The 25,229-nt window shown below is 41.1% G+C and overlaps 2 protein-coding genes across 6 annotated transcripts in view; both read right to left on the reverse strand.

The window, feature by feature from the left end:
• nfyc (nuclear transcription factor Y, gamma) overlaps window positions 1-1,165 on the reverse strand; it is a 56,348-nt gene extending 55,183 nt beyond the window's left edge. For all 4 annotated transcript variants that reach the window (XM_061897123.1, XM_061897119.1, XM_061897122.1 and 1 more), the window contains exon 1: window positions 1,027-1,165. The gene's annotated coding sequence lies outside the window, so the exon portion shown is untranslated. The remainder of the gene's footprint in view (window positions 1-1,026) is intronic.
• Window positions 1,166-3,063: 1,898 nt separating this feature from the next.
• Window positions 3,064-24,147, reverse strand: si:ch211-13c6.2 (uncharacterized protein LOC100000125 homolog). Of its 2 annotated transcripts, XM_061897125.1 has the most exons (13): window positions 23,807-24,147; window positions 23,651-23,719; window positions 14,597-14,621; window positions 11,356-11,442; window positions 11,144-11,289; window positions 10,944-11,063; window positions 9,479-9,518; window positions 5,957-6,728; window positions 5,782-5,893; window positions 5,648-5,713; window positions 4,056-4,157; window positions 3,669-3,966; window positions 3,064-3,581 (listed from the first exon to the last, which is right to left on the reverse strand). In XM_061897125.1, exons 1-13 carry the CDS (start codon window positions 23,864-23,866, stop codon window positions 3,331-3,333), a joined length of 2,148 nt encoding a protein of 715 aa, XP_061753109.1. In that variant the 5' UTR covers window positions 23,867-24,147; the 3' UTR covers window positions 3,064-3,330. The 2 variants fall into 2 exon arrangements, with proteins under 2 accessions (XP_061753109.1, XP_061753110.1); XM_061897126.1 differs by lacking the exon at window positions 14,597-14,621 and having other exon boundaries at window positions 23,807-23,877.
• Between the last annotated feature and the right edge of the window lie 1,082 nt (window positions 24,148-25,229).

A 25,229-nucleotide genomic window follows, 5' to 3' on the forward strand; every position in this document is an offset into this window, starting at 1 on the left:
TGTTTCCCATCGAAAATGTGTTGCGCATTATGAACCGTAAAATACGACAGCGGAGACTCTGGACTGTTGAACGATTGAAGCTCGACATAAAACAAGAATGAGAAAGAATTCCACTTTCAAAGCTTCAACAATTAGTTTCCCAAACGTTTATTGAGTGTTGTTAAAAGAAAAGGTGATGTAACACAGTGGTGAACATGCCCTTTCCCAACTACTTTGGCACGTGTTGCAGCCATGAAATTATAAGTTATTATTTGCAAAAACAAATAAAGTGTATGAGTTTGAACATCAAATATCTTGTCTTTGTGGTGCATTCAATTCAATACGGGTTGAAAAGGATTTGCAAATCATTGTATTCCGTTTATATTTACACCTAACACAATTTCCCAACTCATATGGAAATGGGGTTTGTATATGGTTTTGAAATGAGGTGGAAAACAATCCGAAGTGAGCGTTCAAAAACGCTAAAAAGGCGATTTGAATGCACTAGTAACAACATTGACGTTTTACACAACAACTATGTTGTCGCTGATGATTGCGACCTGCTAACGTTCATGCTAAAGTTGAGCGGCGACACAGGGTTGCGTGTGTGGCGACCGCAGGGCTCCGCAATCAAGTGGAAGTTAATAAAGCTCTCCTCAAGCAGTCGAACCAATAAAGACGACGTTTGGATGTGTCGTTCAGACCAATCAAACCTCGGACTACATTCCACCAATCAAGCCTTTATAGGGCCAAGTCCCGTCAGCAACTGGCGCCATTCGGGCTCAGCTCGGCGTCGCCAGCACGCATGACACACACAGAGGCAGCGGAGCCAAAATGGAGGACGGAGCGCGCCAGTTTCCTGGCTGCCTGGGCCACCAATAAGCGCCTCACACAGCGAGGAAGGGAAATGGCGCCGGTGTTCGTCTTCCCAAAACAACCGTCTATTGGTCAAGAACGAGCACATGAGCACGGGCCAAGTCCTACCCACCTGCGGCCGACATTCATGTTAAAGTGCACCACACAAGAATAGTTTGACGTGATACTTACTTCGTTTAAAGAGTGTCGAAGCGAAGACCGGCTCGGCGTATTATTTATTTTATTTAGCTAGCAAGGGGAAACAAGATGGCGGCGGCTCGAACCGGAAATACCTTTGTTGCGTGAACGTGATGACGTCATTTTGTTACAACGTCTGCTCGCTCGGGTGCCTTATATTGAAAAATTTAGGTATTCACATAATACAAAAATACCGTTTTTAGAACATCGATTTAGTCGTGACTGGAGGATCACACAAGTGAGAGTTCTGAGAACGAAGCTTTTTTTAAATTTCACCTCTGTATTGAAACACTAGCTGTTATGCTTTAGCGTTCTTGAAATGCCCATCCATTTACTACCGCGTATTTTCTTTAGGGTCGCGGGGGGCTGGTGCCTCTCTCGGCTACAATCGGGCGAAAAGGCAGCGTACACCCTCGACAAGTCACTACGTCATCGCAGCGTTCTTCAAATGGAAATATGTATAATAACTTTACAATGTAACTAAGTCAATCGCACTTCTATGAAATCTGAATCAAACTGTCCACTTGATTGACGAGTAATTGTCTTTTTCCAATTTAATTTTGAGTGCAACCCAAAATCAAGACCTCCATGGGTTTATAATTGAGATTTTCATTGGCAATTTTGTTGTCAGCACATTTAACTGTGTAAATAATAAAGTATTAACATTTCAGTTGCTCAAATCTAGGGTGTGTTTTAGTATGCCCATATATATATATATATATATATATATATATATATATATACACACACACACAAACATACAGACATGTATATATATGTGCATATATATATACAGTATATATACATACATACATATATATATGTATATATATACACATTCATACATATATTAATATACATTCATATATATGTATATATATATACACACAAACATACAGACATGTATATATATGTGCATATATATACAGTATATATACATACACATATATATATGTATACATACATACATATGTATATATATACCCATTCATACATATATTAATATACATTCATAAATATAAATATACACATACATACATAAATATATATACATACATACATATATATATACATACACATATATGTATATATACACATATGTATATACATATATATATATATACACACACACACATATATATATATATATAACATATATGTATACACACATATATAATTAAAAAGGGACAAGCGGTAGCAAATTGATGTGTGTGTATTTATAAATATAAATATATATATCCATCGTTCCTCTCAGGGTTGCGGGTGTGCTGAAGCCGATCCCAGGTGCATTCGGGCGGAAGATGGGTTACATCAACACCCACACGCATATACGTGTGTGTGTGTATATATATATAATTATATATATATATATATATATATACATACACACGTATGTGTGTATATATATATATATATGTGTGTGTGTATATATATATATATATATATATACATATACACACACACACACACACACACAGTATATATGCACGGTGGAAGAGGGGTTAGAGCGTCTGCCTCACAGTACGAAGGTCCTGAGTAGTCTTGGGTTCAATCCCGGGCTCGGGATCTTTCTGTGTGGATTTTGCATGTTCTCCCCGTGACTACGTGGGTTCCCTCCGGGTACTCCGGCTTCCTCCCACCTCCAAAGACATGCACCTGGGGATAGGTTGATTGGCAACACTAAATTGGCCCTAGTGTGTGAATGTGAGTGTGAATGTTGTCTGTCTATCTGTGTTGGCCCTGCGATGAGTTGGCGACTTGTCTTGCCTTCCGCCCGATTGTAGCGGAGATAGGCACCAGCGCCCCCCGTAACCCTAAAGGGAATAAGCGGTAGAAAATGGATGGATATATGTATATATACATTCATATGTAAAACACATACACAAAAATATACTGTATCAATACACACACATACATACATACAATAATATACAATGTTGTATATAGTAAACTATGTAACATATATAATACAAAATATGTACTGTGCGCAAATATTAAGTGCTGATGTTAGTGACAAGAGCAACACAAAAATATGGACCAATGTTTTAATAACTTCAGTCTATGGGAAACAATCAAGAAAGCAACAACAACCAATCTCAGTAATCCATTCTTAAAGGTGAGACAAAAACCAAAATAACTTCTACTATAAGAAATACAAAGACTGGTTTGTTAGGTGCAATGTTTGGCCGTGTGACAACTGAGACAGTATAGGAAATAAAGGGCAAACTTTTGGGGTAAATTGTCGAAAACACAATCCGACAAAAAGTGGGGACGTACGATACCGTAGGGCTACTTCTACTACTTTCTTGACACCAGCTGCAGGAGAGTGGAGTGGAGTTTTTCCAGGCTTTTGGAGTACTGAGGGTTGCAGTTCATACCGACTTCGTGTTCCATGTTGCGAGGCAGCGGCGAGCGCGAATCGAAAAACCCGTCAGAGGCAGGCCGGAGGTCTCGGTGCGCCACTGCCGCGTTTTCTTGGAACCGTCCTGGACGCTGCGCTCGCTCGTCTGGATGCTGTGTTTCGTACATATTCTGTGAACCACGGCCATCTAAAAAGGGAAAAAAAAAAAAAAAGATGACAGGGGGTGTTGGCTACGGAAGTGTACCTAATGTTGTGGCCTGTGGGTGGACAGTACCGTTGAAACGTCCTCTCATGGAAGTATTGGGTCCCCTCGCGGAGGGAACGGGTCCTCTGACGGAGGGAGCGGGGCCTCTGACGGAGGGAGCGGGGCCTCTGACGGAGGGAGCGGGGCCTCTGACGAAGGCACCGGGTGCTTCGTGCACACGAACTTGCTGCCTGTCCTGCACGTTCATCTCATGCGTCTTCCATCCTCGTCCGCGGCGGTCTTCCTCTGTCCCTCTAAAGTTGGGATTTCCCATGACGGTCCTCCCGTGCTGGTGCTGTGTGGACATCTGAGGCGCTGAACTATGTTGCTGTAAAAGCAACAGAAGACCTGGTCAACCTGTGTTCATGTGTACGTTTGGAGGAACCAAAAAAAGACTGACTGGGGAAAGGCACATACGTCGCCTTTCTTTGATTTTATGGACTTGAATTCTTTGAGAAGGCCGCACAGTTTATCCTTCAGGAAAGTAGCTTCTTCCACGTTCTCGATTTGGATGTCGTTCTGGTGGAATCAAGCGCAGAATAAAGTAAACACTCTGTCAAGGGGCCTGAGAGTCAGGTGCTCGTTATTGTGCCAAGACCACAGTGCAACATGAGCAAATATGGATACAAAAAAATATACTATATCAAAAATAGAATTTACAATGGACAATAAAATGAATCTATATTCTATATTAACTTGCCTGTCCATCAAAGTTGAGTAAATAATCCAAAAAGAAAATACCGTATTTTTTTGAATTGCCGCCGGGTATATAGTCTGCGCCTGCTTTGAATTACTGCCGGGTCAAACTCGCTTCGCAAAAATAATTATCGCATGCTTAGTTTTACCGCCGGGTCAAACTCGTGACGTCACGAGTGACACTTCCCCTGTCATCATTTTCAAAATGAAGGAGGCTGATTTCAATACCGCTAACTTGAAATCGCATAAAGGGAAGAAGATTAAGAGCTATTCAGTAGGATTTAATACCGGTATGCTAAAAAGAACAGTAAGCAGCTATGTTTTATTAATATACCGTAGCTGCGTGTGTCAAATATGAGTCATTAAATGACTCCTGCCTCCTAGTGGTAGAGGGCGCTAGTGATCCTTCTTGTGACTACTCGGCTGCAGAAGAAGTGACAACGAGTGACGTGATATGTGCTGGGACGGATATGACGCAGTGGGGTGCACGACGGACCTTTAAGGATGGAACAACACTACTCCTATGCTGCCTATGTAAACAACCGGGCTGAAATAAAGCATGTTCCAGTCCTAAATACCCAGTGTAGTATTTATACAATTACAATTTATGGTGGCAGCGGTGGGATAAACAGATCACCCACGGAGCAGAGCGGGAGGGGGAGTTGGCCGAGGTTAATTCTGTTGTCGCCCGCACGTGAGGAGCCGAGCTAACTGATAGCAGCAGTCTAATAGCAGTTTTCTAAACTGAACTTTCAATCGAAGCAGGAGGTAATAAAAAAAGATCTCCATCGACACAGAGAGACTTTTAAAACTGAAAAAAGATAAGGAAGACTTGTATAAACAAGTTATCAATGCTTTTGATCAGAAGGAGCTGGCATGGACTTCATTTATAAGTAAAGGTAAAACCCTAATAAAGTTTTTTTTTATTAAATGTGCTTTTCATGATGGTATCCTTACATCACAGTCAAAGTTTTACTGCATGCCTTTGGTAAGTGCCAGAGTGAGAAGAGCTTTTAAAATAATTAGCGCATGCTTACCTTTACCGCATGCCTTTGGTAAGCGCCGGAGTGAGAAGAGGTTTCAAATTAATTAGGGCCCCGGCGGAAATTCAAGGAAATACGGTATATATATATTATATTATATTAGATCTATTCAAATTGGATTAAATTGTCCAGCCCTAGTTTTTGTGCATAGTAAATATAGTTTTGTGTAAAAATATTGGCTCACCGTGGTCAAAACGTGAGCAATGGAGACTTGAACCCCGTCACACTTGCAGAAGTGTAATAAATCAATAAAAATAAAAAAGATCATACCAGCATGTCAAAGACTGTTTCCTTATCAGAGCTAGCTATCTGGTAGCTGTCAGAGTGACGCGAGTCCTAGAAACAAACACAAAGGAGGTTAAGATCGTATTACATTTTTCTCTACTTGCGTCACGATTGGCTACCTGTGATTCTAACTGCCGCCCGGGGCCGCGGGTCTGTGCTTCAGAAGGTCCGCCAACTGATTGGGAAGGATTTCTAAACTTGGGGTCTGGGAGTCCGTATCCAGCCTTCAAACTGTTGCAAAAAAAGGTCAGAAGTAATGAATGAAGACCCCACAGCGGCTAACTGGTGTCTTACATCTTGTGCGCCACCTCCACTTCCTCGGCGGTGGCATCCGAGAAGCGACTCTTCTTCCTCTTTTTGCCGTACGCCTCGCCGCTGCCGTCGTCGTCTCGGGGCCCGATCATGAAGCGCCTGAAAGGCTCTGGGATATCCGACATGCTCCTGGAGCCCTCTCCCGGCGTCTGGGCGGGGCCGCCCCAGCCCGCCGCCGCTTGTTTGGGAAGCAGCTGAGCTCCAGCCGCCTGGCCGTGGAGGTAATCCCGGACGTGTGCGCGTGGCGGCTCCATGTGCGGAGGAGAGGGAAGGTTCCTCTTGGAGGCCTCCGGGACACTCGGTCCGTGCCGCACATCGTGATCCCCTCTTTGGTTCCCGCTTGAGTCGAGAGACCACCGGGGTTGGCCTTCTTGAAAGCTCGGTCGCTGGTGCCTCACAACCTCGTTGACAGCACTGTTCTCCAGTGGCATCCTTCTGTAGGGAGGGGCCTCTTCTGGGTAATGCTCAGCCCAACCACGGGGGCCCTCTTCCCTGGGATCCTGCTGACAGTAATTCTGGTCCAGTAGCCGGTTCACGTCCCTCTTATAGTCGTCTTGCTGGTATATCTGCCTGTCGAAGTTTAACCCGCGAGCATCGGCTGGAGGAAAGCAGCCTCTTTGCGACTGGTGTGGGGGTAAGCGCCCACGGGGCGACTCGTCAAAGTCCTGGCTCTCCGGGGCACACCGCGAAACGTCCTGTTGGAACAAAGTCTGGAGGGTGTTTGGGTTGCTGTTCTGCCTCTGTGTCAGCTGGTCTACGCAGAGAACAGGACAAGACACAAATGAAAAACCAACAGTAGGCTAGCCTATTTCATGTACAAATTCAACTAACTGTTCCGTCACCAGAATTTAGCCGTAAAATTTTTAGTGGTTTTTACACCAAATGACTGTAAATGATACCACTGTTGTTTTACGTTAATGTCTGCCGACTGAGCAGCCAAGGCAGTTTTTTTTAACAGTGAAACCTACTGCCTTGTGTTACATGTGGTAGCCACCCTTTGGGCCAAATTTGGCCAGCGTGCCCCACTCTGGGCATCCATGGTATAGACGATTTAAAAAAAAAAAAAAAAAATTGATTAGTTTTTCTCCTTTTGCTCCGTCCCACTTTTTGCCCAGAGAAACTTCTGTAGGCTCTGCACTCCCCATTATTTCCTTCAAGGAGATTCACACACCCAGCAAAATATGGCTAATGCTAACGCAAACGAGACGTTTGTTCCGAAGAAGAGACAAGTGTCGTCAGTGGTTTGGTTTTTCGCGGCGTGAAAATAAGTGACTGCGCCCCGCAAAGTTTGTTTGGAAAAGACGGTGGCCTAACAAACTTTTTCCATCCGGACGAGTCAGGGAAGTGCAACTATAGACAAGGTGAACAAGACCGTAGCTACAAACTCCCGCTTAGAAAGAAGAGAAAGAAAGAAAGAAGAGAAAGAAGCACTAAAATAATCACTAAAGCGGCTCTTCTGCACGTCGCTAATGTCAAAAAGCCTGCTTTCATACCCCTATTAAAACTTTGGAGACTTTGCAATGCTCCATTTTTTTTTTTTACACAAGTATTTTATTGAAGACAATTTTTACCTCCCTAAGGAAGCTCTATATTTGAATAACTTTATTTATAATGAGTGGGGGGTAATCCCAGGGATCATGCTTTATCAGTATCATGCATTATTATGCTTCAAACCTCCCTTTGAAAAGCTGTGCACTACAAAACCTGCTCATTGTAACCAATGATCCGGACTTCCTAGCTTTGATTAAAAACTGCATAAATTGTTTTATTTGTAGTTTAAAGTGCGGTATATATGGTGCTCCTGAGTTCATGTTGCTGACCAGTTTAAATGTATTATTATTGAGTTTATTTGATTGTATTTTTCAGTATCAAATGGTTAAAGTTGGTAAAAATGTTCATAATTTAAGGAAATTGTTTTTTTAATTTTAGGCAAATTGATGTACTTTAAATATTTTCTGTTACAAACTAGAAACAAATGTTATTAAGTTTATTCTTTGTTGTATGTTGATCAACATATATATATTTTTGTTTTATTTAATGTTAATAAGGATGCAATGTAATGCTGAGGTGTACTTATAACAATTTTATAGAAAAATTATGCCATTTGTAGTCACGGTGGAAAATGGGGGGGACACAAAATATTTTCTTCTTTGCAGGGGGGGGGGCGTAACAGAAAATAATTGAGATGCACCCGATTAGAGAAACGCATATTGATCAACATATGAGTAAAAGGAAATATGCCAGTATTTGGCAAAATACCCACAGCTTTCACCTTTTTAGTTTGTAGAAAAATATTATATCCAAAGTCAAATTTATATCCGTAACAAAAAGACCACAATTTATTTAAAAAAAAAAAGGGATTTTGCTGAGAATGATAAAGAATGCTAGACATTGTGCGAGTGTTATTTTTAGACCATATCGCCCAAGCCTACTGTATTTGTAAATTAAAAAACATTCAGTTACTGTTTTACTTAAAAAAATAGTACCGTATTTTTTGGATTATAAATCGCTCCAGAATATATGTCGCACCTGCCGAAAACGCGTGGCAAAGAAGGAAAAAAAACATATACACGTCGCACTGGAGTATAAGTCGCATTTTTGGGGGAAATTTATTTGATGAAATCCAACACAAAAAATAGACATTTGAAAGGCTATTTAAAAAAAAAAAAAGAATAGTGGACAACAGGTTGAATAAGACTACGTTATATGAGGCATAAATAACCGACTGAGAAGGTGCCTGGTATGTTAACGTTAACATATTATGGTAAGAGTCATTCAAATAACTATAACATATTGAACATGCTATTCATTTACCGAACAATCTGTCACTCCTTATCGATAAATCCCATGAAATCTTCTTCCTCGATGTCGCTTCTAAACAACTCTGCCAACTCCAAAGGTATGCGCTGCTTCCTCTTGTCGTTTTCTGCTGCATATTTCACTACGTCCAGTTTGTAATCTGCAGTACATGATTTCCTTTTCAGTGCCATTTATGTTCAGCCCTTCTCAGTTTTTATAAGTTACCGCCAACGATGAAATGATCCATTTTAATAGCTACGGCAGTAGCATATAGCAGTTAGCATTGCATGACCCACAATGCACTTCTGCCATGACCCTTCCCCGCCGAATTCTTATCGGTTGACGTTTCTGTGACGATTGCTGACATTTTCTTCGTCTCTTCAGCGAATGAGATAAATAATATTATTTGATATTTTACGGTAATGTGTTATTAATTTCACACATAAGTCGCTCCGGCCAAACTATGAAAAAGACTGCGACTTATAATCTGAAAAAAAACGGTAATTTATGGGGAAAAAAAACAGGTTGTCATCTCTTTTGTTGTGTTGGTTTCAATACAACAGAATGACGGATGGATTTTGTTTGTCACTTGTTTGATACATTTACTTGTAGCGTGTAAAAATCTCCATCAGGTGGGGAGTTTTTAGCTTGACAATAAAAGCGTTTTTCATCTGCCAAAGGAGTTCTCCCTTTGTATTCACATACCTGATGTTTGTTTCTCTGTGTCCTCCCATTTCTGCAGGAACTTGAAGGACAAAGGAGGAAGTTATTTCTTGCACTCATTGGTCCACCTAAAGGGCAACTGCACTTTTTTGGAAATTTTGACTGTCGTTCACAATGAGAGACATGACGATGATTTTTTTCCGCGTTCTAAATAACAAATAACTCTGATCAAAAGTCTGTTAACAATGAAGCCGCTTTCTTCTGCCTATAAATCCCTTCAAAAACATCCAAACACCTCCATTGGGATTTCATTTAAATGATGTAAGTATATATGTAATGTATACTGCCGGTCCAATCACATAATATCTACGGCTTTTCTCACACTCACACTCACACTCACACACCCCCACACACACACACCCACACCCACACCCACACACCACACACACACACACACACACACACACACACACACACACACACACACACACACACACACACACACACACACACACACACACACACACACACACACACACACACACACACACACACACACACACGTGAATGCAAGACATACTTGGTCAACAGTCATACAGATCACAATGAGGGATGGCTGTATAAACAACTTTAATACTGTTACAAATATGCACCACACTGTGAACCCGCACCAAATAAGAATGACAAACACATTTCGGGAGAACATCCGCACCGTAACACAACAAACGCAACAAAACAAATACCCAGAACCCTTTGCAGCACTAACTTTTCCGGGACGCTACAATATACACCCTCCTCTACCCAAAAACCCCGCCGGCCTCAACCGCCTCATGCTCTCTCAAGGAGAGCATTTCCCAAATTCCAAGCTGCTGTTTTGAGCCATGTTAAAAAAAATAATGCACTTTGTGGTTTCAATAATAAATATGGCAGTGCCAAGTTGGCATTTTTTTCCATAACTTGAGTTATTTTGGAAAACCTTGTTACATTGTTTAATGCATCCAGCGGGGGCATCACAACAAAATTAGGAATAATAATGTGTTAATTCCACGACTCTATATATCGGTATCGGTTGATATTGGAATCGGTAATAAAGAGTTGGACAATATCGGATAGCGGCAAAAAAGCCATTATCGGACATCTCTAATGATTTAGGATCTACAATTAACTTCGAGGCAGCAGGGAAGCGAGAAAGCAGCAGAGCACTCGATGATGTAAACATAGGGACACAGGAAGTGGTCACGTCACCACAATTGATAGTTTGTCTGTGCTAGCACTTATAATAACAATATCACTAATACTTGGTTAATATTCAAGTCACCAAATGTAAATTGTCTGCGCTTTTTGAAATCTTATTTGTAAGATTTTATAGGCAAAATAGAGGAGGTCTCACAAGTTAGAATGCATACAAAAAAAATCCATGCGTCGTCATGTCTTCCATAATGATTGTGAACGACAGGCCAAATTCCCCCAAAAAGTGCAGTTCCCCTTTCAAACTGACGTGTCCTACCACTGGATGTCCGCGGCCATCCTGTCGCTCTATGATCTCCGCTCTGGTGCGGATCAACTTCCCTCCTTGTGCCGCGACAGTGTTCGCGTCCCACGTCACCAGGTCGCGACGCTTCACCTCCTGCACACACAGAAGCCGACAGCTTGAAACGGACACGACCAACGAGAACTATCCAGAGAAGAGCTTTTTTGAGGCAGTACCATGTATTTCTGCCTGTGTTTACGCCCGATGATGTGACCGACTATTTCGGGCAGGTGTGCGGTGACGTGGCACAGCAGGCACGAGTACTTGGGCCCCAAAGGGGAGTCGGCCGGGCCACCGAACACTTCCTCCACGTAGTTCAAGCCTGCGACAGCAAAGCGGAGTGGTTACACGGGGACATTTGGGGGAAGGCGCGTGTCGTGTCACTCACCGATGATGGGCTCGTCGAGGTTCAGGTAATCCAGGTATTGTAAAATATCCTTGAACGTTGGCAGAGTGTTTGGTCTGATGCCGCCACCTGAGGAGTCCAAAGAAAGGAACATTACAACAGATCAGGTTTAACTTACACCATAACAATATGGTAGAAACACAGATGTAGCAATTTTTTCTGTGTTTACCTTGATTGCTTGATTATGATAAGATAGGACATCTGACATGCATATTATCCTGGTTTAAACAGTACACCTTGTTCGTTAAACCACAGTTTGTATTGCAGAGTGAGTGTTGATGTAAGTAAATTACATCAACACTCACTCTGCAATACAAACTGTGCTATGATGCGCAATATTTGGATGCTTTCTATGATTTGGAATCAAATGACCCATTAGATGCTTTTCTTTCACGCCCCCTGCTCTCTTTCTGAAGCATATTATTATTACCTGTTTTATTATCATTATCAGAGCCCTTGCGAGCAGCGACGGGTACCTTTCGAATTCTTGATACCAGGGAATCAATATCGGTGCTCACCAGTACCAATTTTCTGTACTTTTGTGTGTGTGTTCATGTGGTAATACATGTTTAATATCTTTTGGTTTTTACATAACATTGAACAGATAATATTAACTGTGGTGTCCATTTGTTATATTACACTTCGGAGTGTCATTTGCAAGTATGTAATCATTTCAGTTTGTCCTAGCGATCTTTTCATAGTCAAGAAGTAGTCTTTGCCATTTAGCTGAATGTGCCAGTTTGGTCTTTCGTAGAGTTCTACAGAGTGTTAATACTGTAAGTATTGTACTTGTTACACACCAGCTGTTTGACTGTAACATGCATCTTAGCAAACGTGATGAAACTTTCCATGGAAAATTGCTAATGTTAATCAGTAGCATGTATATGGCGTAGCCAATGTAAATTAGCATTGAGCTAGTGCATTCTGAAAAGGTAGACACTTTTGAGCCCTTTCTATCAGGCATGCTCACAACCAGTCCGCGACGAATAAGCATGTTTACCCGACAAGCGCTTCAGTCGGTGCCGGTTTTGCAACCAGCAGAACGGCCTGTGTTGTCACGTGCAACACAATGTATTGGTTTTAAGTAAATCAGTATCTGGCTATACGAATAGAATATGAGTGGTACCTGTAGAAGTACCCGTACCCATCCCTACTTACAAGGGGGCAGTAGGGCTGCCAGTGTGCTTAGAGACAATCAGGTTGACCAGTTCCTGTTGATGGGCTTACCAACTTCATTTCATACTTGCAGGAAGGGTGGATCAGGTATAACTGAAGGCCACGATTCTCTGTCTCCTCCTGATAGATGGCTAAAATGTTCCTCAGTTGATTGTAGGATGAGCTAAGCGGAATGGTGTTTCGGGCATACTCCGTGTCAGCCAGATGGTCGACACACTGGGATTTCCATTAACAAACCTTGGCCATCCGGTGGTTAATAACTCAATTAAAGACGTCTGAGGTGGCTACACAGATTTGTCCCACGTCACTGGAGGTAGTAAACCATTCAAGAGTGTCATTTATGCGGACGCATATTGACGCCCCTCAAGAATTGCCGCATATTCCGCCATGCAAGTCCAAAGCTGTGTCCGGCGGATTGGCGTCTGACGATTTGGTCAAGATGTCGGCACACAAAACCATCAGCTCACTTTGTCCCGATCTTGATGCATGAGGCTTCACAAACCAATTAACACGTGAGCTTTCAATCATCAACCAGCACGATGACAGAGTTTTAACCTTGTCCACAGTGAACACGTTCGCTTTGAGTTGTCCTTGAATGAAGAACAATGTCCAAGAAAATCAAAAGACTTGAAGTTTACCAACTTGCCTCAGCAAATAAAAATAAACTGTCCCATCTTGAGCACAGTGACCGATTGAACCTATGATGGAAAATGCCTAGTTCAGGTTATACTAGCTGGCACAGATTAAACAAGAAACAACATCTGTGCACAATGCACAAAAGAAGAACATGATCAATCAAGACACAGGGCTTGTCTCCATCCTCAAGGAACACTTTTGTTTGGCAAGAAACTTTAGGCCCTGTTCGGACACATTCCAGCAACAAGCTACTGATTCAGAAATAATCAGGTGGAGCGTTAACACGGTTTGTAGACCTTGAAGATGTCTATGTCTATGTTTTCATTCATCCAGGTGATCGTATTCTCATGGCATTCAATCAGTTCAGTTCAGCTGAACGGTCCAGGACTGTGAAGATATTTCGGGCTCTTTTGTCCAAAGTTGGGAACCTATTCATACCTCTTTTCAGCCCGCAATGGTCTTTCTAACCACGGGTTGCAGTGAACGCTTTGCAGTCCGGTGAAGACGGAGGATCATCACTTAAAGGGAAAAAAGTGGGAAGCAGACCAGTTTGTGTGTCTTGCTTACCAACAATTTAGCTCATTAGCACGTTCCATATCGCTGCTATGACATGGCTCAGCTATTGCCACCTGCAAACTCGCACCGGCAGAGATTAAGATTCGCTCCCACCTGGCGGAAATGGTGTCATTTTGCAACGAAAAGCTTGGGCACACAAAGCTATGGACTTTTTCACTGCCAACTACTGGGAGAGGGGAGCAGTGCAGTTCCATTTTTTGCTCTTACCCTGTGGTCTTTGCCAGATTTACAGAATATTCCACAGACAACGAAGGACTGCATTCAATTGCTGAAAACTCTTTCTCTTGCCAGCTCAACATATGGAATGTCACTGATCTGAACAGGCTGGTAGCACTTCATCACCAGGGGCCGGTACATCCCAAATTGTTACCTTTTTCAGCAGAAAAGGAATGCGAATTTACATTCTAACATACTGTGAACATGGTTTCCAAAGGTGAGAGATGAAAGGAATAAGCTCACAGACAAAATGAGCTTCCAGAGGTAACCACGATTGGCTGCTATGGGTCCATAAAGATGTTGCAGTGTGGAATTGTACAGGACTTAGGCATGAGTGGACTTCAGAGCTAGAACCTCCAGTTAAAGGCAAAGGTGCTTCATGCTGCTGAACCAGTTTTAGAGAAGAACTGCTGCTTTTCTTGGATTGGTTTACTTCCAGACGTTGAGTCATCAGCCAGAACACCTTGCCAAACGTACAGGTGCCAATTTCAAGTTAGTTCAATGATGGACACCGCTTACCTTCACCTGTATTCAATGGTCTTACAAATCAGTGTAATAACATTACGTGAGGCCATCATAGCCTCGAACGGCCAGAAGACTAAAGGCGAAATGTACTTACCAGCGGCAACATGGGTTTCCTCTTTCTGCCAGGAATGAAAGGAAAGCAACAAGTCAATCAGTGCACTTGTGAGACATCTTTAACAGTCATTTACTAAATCAGAGTGCTTCGACTGGGTGGGGTTCCTCACCTATTAATGTAGGAATAAATCCAACTGACTGGACATGGACTATTTCATACGTGTTTCGAACCCTTGAAGTAAAACTAAATGGAAGCCCTGTTTAAAAGGTTGGTTCGGTGAGAATAAAATAACCGATACATAAGATTCAAAGCATCAACTGTTTCATTGTCCGAATGATTCATATGACGGTTTCATGATCCAGCCAGTTGAGTCACTGACACAGTTGTTTCTCGAAGCAAACACTTCGATAAAAAGCTATGATTGCTAAAACATGTGTGCATTATTATTTTTCCCAAAATAAAATAAAAAAATAAAAATCTTTAATATGAAGTGTTTATAATCTAGTGAAGGGCTGCACGATTATGAATAAAAAAACTAATTTTGCCCTACAAAATAGCGATCTGACTTGCGATTTTTATATTTTATATAGAGAAAGGCGAATATATGTCTCTTTCATACTGTCAATCAACATATTCTTGTCTCAGGGTGCCACACATTAAAAAAATATGCAATGACTTACTTTCAAACATTTTTGGCTTTATGCAGACTCAGAGCTTTTGTTTACATCACATTTTCAAACAGAAAAACTAACCAATGCAGTGTTTATAATGTAAAGTAATCATAATCTTTGATAATAACGCAGGTAACCATTAATAAGGATATAAACCTTTGTCATTACTTCAGAATTGTTTACCATTGTACTGTAACTGGGAGGTAAATGAGTTTGTTATCCTAAATACAAAAATAAACAAATATATAAATACAGATTTCTGTAAGCAAAAATTGTACCTAATATTGAACATCTTAAAGTGTATTTTCTCCAGTTGGAAAAACGATGTCGGGCGTTGTCTTTTTGTTTCTTGGCAGCACGACATTCTCCCTTTTTTCACACGTGTTGATGGGCTCATATTGCCAAACCGATTTGAAGCTGGAATATTCCCTCAATGAGACATTTGGCTTTGTTATCATACTTTTTTCTCTTAATTTTTGTTACTTTCGAAACATCTCACTAGCGAGTCGCGAGTCTCTGTCCGTGCTGGATGCTTCCTGTGTGTAAAGCTGGCGGTCTCGCTCTCTGCCCACAGACACAAAGATTGTGGATGATTGAAAAGAAGGCTCACAGGGCACAATTAATTCGACAATTAAGCAAACACACTCAAGTGCTGAGAGTGACGTGAAGAGTGAGACTTCTTTCTTCCTGTTTGAAGCGAAAGATGAACAAACGCGAGGCTCAACAATTCTCTATATGTCGGTCACTCAAATGCCGGAAACCCCTAAGCCTTGCGGTTACGTTATCCAGGATTTAGGAATGACCCTATCTGAAGAAAGCTGGACAGATATCTTAAGTTCATAGGTCATCTATTTTTGCAAGAGACAGCCTTATTCAATGCAAGATAATACATCATATTTATTATACTAAGGTTCAACTTGCTAAGATGTATGACGGAATATTTGTATCGTGTGATCAATGGCAACAGTCCCTAGAAAATTTTACAAAAATGTTTTGGCTCTGCCCATCCCTAAATAGCTGTTAGACAGAAATGTTTAACACTGTCTGTGGTCGCTGGAAAAAGGATTGAACCGAATACTCTAAGCGGACTATTTGGGGTAGCACCTCAGTAATTTACCCTTAGGAAATCCAAAAATAATCTTGTAGCATTGACTACTTTGTTGGATAGAAGACTCACTGTGTTGAATTGAAAGACAACAGCGCTTCGTTGCCACATCCGCTGTATTAAAGATGTTCTTTATTTTCTAAAAACTGGAGAAGATTAGGCTGACATCGAACGGATGTTTTGCAGAGCCCCAAGAACTGTGGGGTGCGTTTTTGAAATATGTAGGACAGATTGATCTCCAAATGAACCCTGAATGAAACACAATTGAAAAGTGGGTGGTTGATGAGCCTTTTGTGTGCTTGCTGGCTGTTGTATCTCTCTGTGATCATTCAGGAATGCAGCTGTATGTGGTTTTATGTTGACTTATGTGGGTTTTGTTTAAATATATTTATTCAATTATCATGATTGTTTTTTGTTACTGATCAGGGCTGGAGTTGATGTGTTTGACTGTTCCTGTGAATTATGTGGCCAAAAACCCAATAAACAAATGTTAAGAAAATGTTTTTGAAAATTCTGTGTCTATTAATTGTGCAGCCCTAATCCAAGGTTTTTCATTTATTTGCTATGGCCAGACACAGATACATTTGGACCGCCACCAATAGATTGCTAGGTGGCCTTTGACTAACGGGAGTCCTGATAGCGATCACGCTACAAAGTTTCAGCCTGGAGACACTGTTGTTTGGTAACACTTCACCTTCTCTGAAAAATATGTAAACCGGGAGTGTCCAAAGTGCAGCCCAGGTGCCATTTTCTGGCGGGGATACATTTTTATATGGGCTTATGGCACAATACAAAGAGAACAAAAACTGAAAAATAGAACAAAAAGGCATAGTGTAAAGACACAACGATGAAATATTGAACCTATTAAAAAGACTTGTTTTTAGTTTACATGTACGTGTCATGGCCCGTGTGTGTGATGACGGCCAGCTGTGATGCCTGGAAAGTCCATGGAAAGACCTGCACCGGCAAAGAAGCTGCCAAAATTCAGCAAGGAAAAGCCGTTGAACATCGCTGTTGCATCCGAGAAAGTGCAAAAAGACGGCCATAGACGATGACCCTGGGGCAGAAGGGTCTGCAATTTCTTCACGAAAATGAAATGACGGCGCTGGACAGAGCTGGCCTTAGGTGAGCATGCGGGTCTATCATTTGAGTTCCACAGCCGAGCGGGCTAAAGGGACTGGGTTGCTTCCCCAGCAGCAAGAGCCAGAGATAAAAACAATACAATCCGTTACACACTGCGATATCAGAGAAAGCCTGACTGCTAGCAAACAACTCTGAGCCACGGTTTGTACTTCTGATCCGCCCCGATCAAAGTTTGAAAGCAAAATAGGACGTGATCACCACTCTCCTCCACTCGCTGTTAGATGGAAACAAGGACACAAGATTCACGACTAATTAATGGATGTGAGATTAGCACTAACTCAGTGGTGATGTCATATTTAGTTAGGTCACATCACATAAACCTTTGTTTGAGTCTTACTTACCTCCAGGTGTTCACACACTACACTTATATGTATTATTTTTTTAAATGTATATATACTGGTCTTGAGAAGCAGGAAGTTATCTCGAAAGGAGAAAAAAAAGCTTTCATCGGGGGCTGGGTGGTAAAACCATAATATCATTTTTACTTATTTTCCGGAAGTATGGAAGCAAGGTTGGTTGCATGAACAAAGCAACTCGGTCTCGGGTAAGCGAGCAACGCAGGAAGTGATCACATGATCAGTGGGAGTGACACGCTAACAGTATCAACAGTATCAACTATCAAATGTTCTTGTCTGGAGGTTGATTCTTTGCATGGAGTGAGAAGAGAAAGTCAAAATGAAGGAATTGGGGATCAAAGACGCAAAGTCACCTGGACAGTATGGCACTTTTGGGGGATTTTTTAAAAAAAAGGGACCGTAGTCAGACCAATGTGGTCTGTAAATGATGCAAGGTGCTCACCCTTTAGAGCACAGCTGGTACTAAACCTGCAGAAAATAGTCCTCAGGTTTCTCTATTTTTACATTTTTCCTCTTGGCACTATTTTCCTACACTTTATTAAGCATTCCTTACATGTTCCTTATTTTTGAACTTGTCATTTTATGATCCAATTTATTGTTACGTGTTCAATGTGATTTTACTATTTATTTACATTGAATGTTTTCCATGTGTGTGTTGACATTTCCTTTCTGCCTGAGAGCAGGTAGCTGAGGGATTAAATTCAGAGGAAGATTACATTTAACATAAAAATGTTCCTTATTCGCCATAAGTCATGAAAATATCAATAATGAATGATATCGACCAATATAAAACACAGTTTTCAGCTGTATCACGCAGCCCTAACATTTCTCAAGACAACATCAAGCTTCAAAGAAAAACTTTTTTTCTAAACGCATGGCTCAAGTGGTCCAACGCTAATTAGTATTTAAAATAGGACTATTTGTTTGCCATGTTTGCAAATAAAGAACACAAAGTATTCCCCAATTTCAAAAGCATTCCATAAGAAATAAAGATGAAAGGACAGTTTCAGACTTGACTGAGATGAAAGGAAAAATGTCAAGAACAGGAGTTGGGACAAAGCAGCACTGAGGTATTGGGGTGATGACCTAGAAGAAAGCAGGACCAAATGGCCATTCGGGACCAAAGAAAAGCCGAAGACCTTTGGTCAATGTGACATGGAGGTTGGACTACCTCCTCCATCAGGTGAATATTCTTCTCCTGGTTGCGGAGAAGGTTCAGCAATGTTTGCAGTCATGAAGGGGAAAAAAAGAGAGCAATCCGTTGCTTCACTGCTGCAGACTATTGAAAAATGTCCAAAGGCCATGTTAGGGTAAGAAAATCAGAACATGCTTTGTTATTGCTGTACCTAACCTGCATGAGGACCTCAGAAGATTATGTCTTGGCTAAAACTCCCAGGGAACACAATATAACAGGAGCCTTGCAATGCACATGGACTCATCGCTACAAACAACTATTCAGCACCAATGTCAGTTTTTAAATGTCATCAGTGCATTATCACCACTTAATACATACCAAACATTACTCAAGTCGACTGGAAGTAGATATGCGTGGTGTAAAACACATTTGGATCACGTTTCCACTAGACATGGGCAGGTCCAACTTTAAAAAAAGGCATTACACAATATGAAAAAATTATGGTTTTAAAAATTACCATTACACCGTCCGTACTTCAACTGCCCTAAAAATAGCAGCAAGAGAAATCGTAGGTAGAGTTATTATCACTCGCATTTTCAGAACTATACGCCGCTACCCTTTTCCTACGGCTTAGAAAACGTTGCAGCTAATTTGTGTATTTTTCTTCGCTAACAATGTTTTGTGTTCAACGATTTTCCTTTAACACTTAAGAACACTGAAAAGATGTGTTTATTTTTTTTGTTTGGCGCCATCCTTTTGACGAGTTTGACCACTGCAGGTGCTGCTGGGTGAATGTCTACACCATTTCCTTATGTTTAGTGCCTTGAACTGGAAGTACAAGTGCCGTTCCGTCTACTAGTAGTTTATAGTGTTTCTATTCATATGGATTCTTCATTAACCCCTCCAGGTAACATTTGTAAGTTTTACAATATATTTAAAACTATTCCTACTAAACTGTCATGTTTGATATTATTGTTTTCAGGCATATGTGCTATCGTATTCAAACTAGCAACACTAACACGAGCTAATATGCTAACGAGTTTACGAGTATCAGTGTTAGCATCATAACCTTAAAATGGCATTCTTTTTTATTGTTTCAGTTTCACAAATTATGCAGACTCAGAGCATTTGTCTACATCACGCTCTTTAACTGGAAAAAATAACGAATGCAGCGTTTATAATTTAACGTAATAATATTTGATCATGAAACAAGTAACCATTTAAAAGGATATAAACCTTGGTTATTACTGTATATTTTTTATACCATTGTTCTGTATTCAGTAGGTAAATAACTGTTTTCCTAAATAAATAAATAGATAAACAAACAAATAAATACATTTTTGTAAGCAAAACTTTTCCCAAATATTGAACATCTTAAAGTGCATTTACCCTAGTTGGAAAAACGAGGCTGGGCACATTGTCATTTTATTTGTAGCCATCACAGCATTCGTCCGTGTTGATGGGCTCATATTGCCCAACTGATTTGAAACTATCGGAAATTTGACTGTGTAATCATATTTTTTCTCTCCTCGTTTTTGTTACAAATCTCACCTATTCCGGACTGTTTACTCATTGTAATCATATTTTCTTCTCTATCTTTGTTGTTTTTATCCCATCCATCCCTCCATCCATTTTCTACCGCTTATTCCCTTTCGGGGTCGCGGGGGGCGCTGGCGCCTATCTCAGCTACAATCGGGCGGAAGGCGGGGTACACCCTGGACAAGTCGCCACCTCATCGCAGGGCCAACACAGATAGACAGACAACATTCACACTCATCCCATTTGATTTTATTGTTTTGATTTTGTACGGTGTCCTTGAGTGGCAAGAAAGGCGCCTTATAAATAAAATGTATTGTTATTATTACTTTGCAGAACTTCTCCCCAGTGAGTCGCAATCTCTCTATCCGTGCAACAAAATGTTATTGCATTATTTATACTTACAGCATGTGTATACTACGGTGATGGAGATGTTTGGGTGTTTTTAAGAGTGCTTTATCGGCGGAAAAGAGCAACTCCAATTAGCTCCATTGTTAAATGTTAAATACTGTGTATATGTACATAATTTATCCATTTTTTGACGTATTTTTTATATACATGTTACAGGTTATATATATTTTATTATTGAATGTATCATATGTGATAAATATTTAATGGAATCTTCTGATTCGACTCGGTTATGTTTTTGGACATTACTACTTTCCGTAGTTATGAAGCAATGCATGATGGGAACCCGGATGTTGTACGTCCGTGTTTTAACGTGTCGGCTGGAATAAACACACGCTGAGAAATAGCTCCGTGCCTGCCTACTTTATGGGTTATAGATAAATCTATGGATAACGGAGACATATATAATAGTTTCCTTTTCAGGTGAGAGAAGACGCTAAAGAATATTGCTGTCGTGAGAAATTCGAGACAATGGTTGCCCCGGGAGATTTTCGGGAGGGGCATTGAAATTCGGGAGTCTCCCGGGAAAATCGGGAGGGTTGGCAAGTATGCCTGGGAGGTGAGGTGAGGGGAGCAGTGAGCAGCAGCAGTGGCCGCGCCCGGGTATCAATTTTGGTGATTTAAAGGCCTACTGAAACTCACTACTAACGACCACGCAGTCTGATAGTTTATACATCAATGATGAAATCTTAACATTGCAACACATGCCAATGCGGCCTTTTTAGTTTACTAAATTGCGTTTGAAGTCACCGGTTGTAGCGGACATTTTTTTCCAGCCCGATCCAAGCAATAAGTAGTCTGCTTTAATCGCATAATTCCACAGTATTCTGGACAACTGTGTTGCTGAATCTTTTGCAATTTGTTCAATTAATAATGGAGAAGTCAAAGTAGAAAGATGGAGGTGGGAAGCGGTGTATTGCAGCTGCCTTTAGCAACACAAACACAGCCGGTTTCCTTGTTTAAAATTCCCGAAGGTGAAGCTTTACTATGGAACAGAGCGGTCAAGCGAACATGGTTCCCGACCACATGTCAACCGGCAGGTTTCGGTGAGAAAATTGTGCTAAAAAGTTGGCTCTTACCTAGGGGTGTAACGGTACGTGTATTTGTATTGCACCGTTTCGGTACGGGGGTTTCGGTTAGGTGCGGAGGAATACCGAACGAGTTCAACACGTACATATGAAGTAGCCGCCTATGCTAAAGTCTTAACAAGCTGCTCCGCTCCGTTCTGCCTCTGTGTCTGTACACAGCACCCTGCATTGTCCCGCCCACACAACCATCTGATTGGTTACATACAAAGCCAATCCATCCATCCATCCATTTTCTACCGCTTATTCCCTTTCGGGGTCGCGGGGGGCGCTGGCGCCCATCCCAGCATGTCGTCAGGGCTTCAGTGTCGATGTCGAGCAGATAGGTCTTTAGTAGGGGAGTAACTCACTCTCCCCAAATTATATTCCAAGTCAACTACTTTCTAAACATCACTATGAGCCCGTTGACCTTCTAGAAACAAACTGCAGCTCAGCTCACTCGCAGTCCTGGCTTTAGGTGAAGGCTAGTTAGCTTTTAGCGGAACGTTAACTCATTTTGTGGTGTGTGTGTGTGCGCGCGCGTGTGTTACGGACAGTGTTGATTGAGGTGTGTTGAAGCAGCAAAAAATGACATTATATTAAATAAAGAGTTTCTGTCTCTGATAGTGTATAAACTAATTTAAGTGCATCATAAAGCCTACATAAACTCCATGGTGGTCAGGGATGAATTTTCAGCTATAGTTACATGAATCATTAGTAATGTAGCAGCCTAGTTTTGAATGGCAGGGTCCATGCTATCACATGTTAATAAAAATATAACATTTACATTTTAAAAAATCAACTAAAGGCTTCCCCAATGCTGTAATAAATTAAGCATGATGAGTTGACTTGAAACTGTTTAATGTTGCACTTTTTATATGTAGAGGAAAAGTTGTGTCATTATATTTCATCCAAGCAACAACTTGAGGCAGTTTAATGTGGATTAACGTGGGCAGAATTATTATAGTGTTCCCAATGTTAAAAGGAACAAACCATTGTTTACGAATTTGGTAAATATAAATACACAAAAAATGTATATTTTGTTGTTTTCTTACTGCACCGAAAATGAACCGAACCGTGACCTGTAAACCGAGGTACGTACCGAACCGAAATTTTTGTGTACCGTTACACCCCTACTCTTACCGTAGACATGAGCGGAGCTTGCGTCCTCCTGCAGCTGCTGACTGTTACCTCCTCCCACCAGAGACACTGGCAGGCACCACACCCCTCCGACTTTCAGGTACTATATAATCTCACTAAAACACTAGTAACACAATAAGCAGATAAGGGATCTTCCAGAATTATCCTAGTAAATGTGTCTAATAACATCTGAATCATTCCCACCGCCCCGTCTTTTTTTTGTTTTGCTTTTCTAGTCCTTCACTCTCACTATCCTCATCCACGAGTCTTTCATGCACGCTCAAATTAACCCCCAATTCTAACCCTTGATGCTGAGTATTATGTTTTATTGTTCTGGAATGGGTGTTTAACTGAAAAAAAAGTATATATTCACTAAAAGCCATTACAAAAAAAATGTATGCTGTGATTACAGTAAGATACCGTGGCGGGATATCGTAAAATCGTGATATTTTGTCTAAGGTTCTCGCACACCGGCCCATGCCTAGTTTCCACGTTCCTTGGCAGTTTACTGAACTATTGTGACATTATTTTGTACCTTTAAATGTCCGGGCGTCGTCAGGTGTATCTTATACAAACTCAGGCCCCGGGCAGATTTGTCACACACCTGCAGATAAAACAGGCAAACATGTGACCATCTTGGGAAAGAGCTGGCATTATCTTGTGTGCCGCCGGTCACGACCAGCAAACTCACCATGCACTCGATGAAGTCTGTGGACACCTCGTCCTCGTACGGAGTTTCCAAACTGTCCATTGTTGATAAATATTCCACGGCGGAGCTTTGTCTTTCTTTATCGTTAGCTCCGTTAGCTCGGAGCTAACTAGGCTACGAGCGGGCGGTGACTACGACGCAACTGAAAAGTCGTTTTGCGACTGTAGCGTGGCTATCTTAGCACAAACGTCTGGCGCACGAATCTATTATTTATAAAGACGTATTATTTGTTTCGTAACAATTCAATATTTTCTAGTTGTAGCAGTAGCGTTCGTCGACTCGTACTGACGGTTTATACATCCGGGGTCAAGGCTTTAACTTCCGTTTTCAACATCTGAGCATTGACTGCTGGTGACGCAAGAAATTTGGGCGCCATCTTGAAGTGGTGTTGAGGAACCTAAACCATGAAGGTATGCCAAGGGGTACGTGAGATTTTTTTAAAAATAGCAATAATTCAAAAATCATTTATAAATATATTTATTGAATAATACATCAACAAAATATGAATGTAAGTTCATAAATTTTAAAAAGAAATGCAACAATGCAATATTCAGTGTTGACAGCTACATTTTTTGTGGACATGTTCCATAAATATTGATGTTAAAGGTGTCTTTTTTCTGTGTAGAAATGTTTAGAATTAAGTTCATGAATCCAGATGGATCTCTATTACAATCCCCAAAGAGGGCACTTTAAGTTGATGATTACCGTATTTCGGCCCAAAATCTATATGTTAATAACGAGCTATAGCACTAAGCGGGGCGGATCACCACTCCAAGAAGGCGGCCCAAGATCTCTATGTTAATAACGAGCCAGGCTTTTCAAACGGACTCTGTTCGAGAAAGTGGAGGGCGCTCTCTACTGGCCTGGCGCTTCACTGCAAGCGCAAAGAAAAGGCTGTCACGCCAAATTTCCCCCCCCCCTATAAAAACCTACCTACCCCCTCCCCCACCCCCCCATTTACTATGTTTTTAAATGAGCTGACAGTTCATTGCTCCTGCTAAATGAATTGCACTGAGTGGAGCGGATCACCACTCCAAGATGGCGGCCCAAAATCTCTATGTTAATAACGAGCTGTCACGCCAAATTTCTTCTCCCTACAAAAACCTTCCGCCCCCCATTTACTTCCGGGGTCATGATTAATACAGACGTTTTGTTAACGCTATATTATAAAAAATACAACGCTATATTATAAAAAAAAAATTAAAAAACAATTTACAAACACAAGCTATGGGATGACATAAGAGGAAACGTGACACCGGAAGTAAATGCGTCACCCCATTGCTTGTGTTTGTAAATAGTTTTTAAATATTTTTTATAATATAGCGTGAACAAAACGTCTGTATTTTTATAATATAGCGTTATATATTTTATAATATAGCGTTAACAAAACGTCTGTATTAATAAT

This window comes from Nerophis ophidion, linkage group LG04 (assembly GCF_033978795.1).
Source record: "Nerophis ophidion isolate RoL-2023_Sa linkage group LG04, RoL_Noph_v1.0, whole genome shotgun sequence".
NCBI lineage: Eukaryota > Metazoa > Chordata > Actinopteri > Syngnathiformes > Syngnathidae > Nerophis > Nerophis ophidion.

Coding starts and splice junctions, on each gene's coding strand:
- si:ch211-13c6.2 (XM_061897125.1), bottom strand. CDS start 23,866: ATGGACAGTTTGGAAACTCCGTACGAGGACGAGGTGTCCACAGACTTC. Junction 4,158..5,647: donor AAACAGTCTTTGACATGCTG/GTATGATCTTTT, acceptor TGATTCCACCAG/AACGACATCCAAATCGAGAA. Junction 3,582..3,668: donor CATGAGAGGACGTTTCAACG/GTACTGTCCACC, acceptor TTCCCTTTTTAG/ATGGCCGTGGTTCACAGAAT.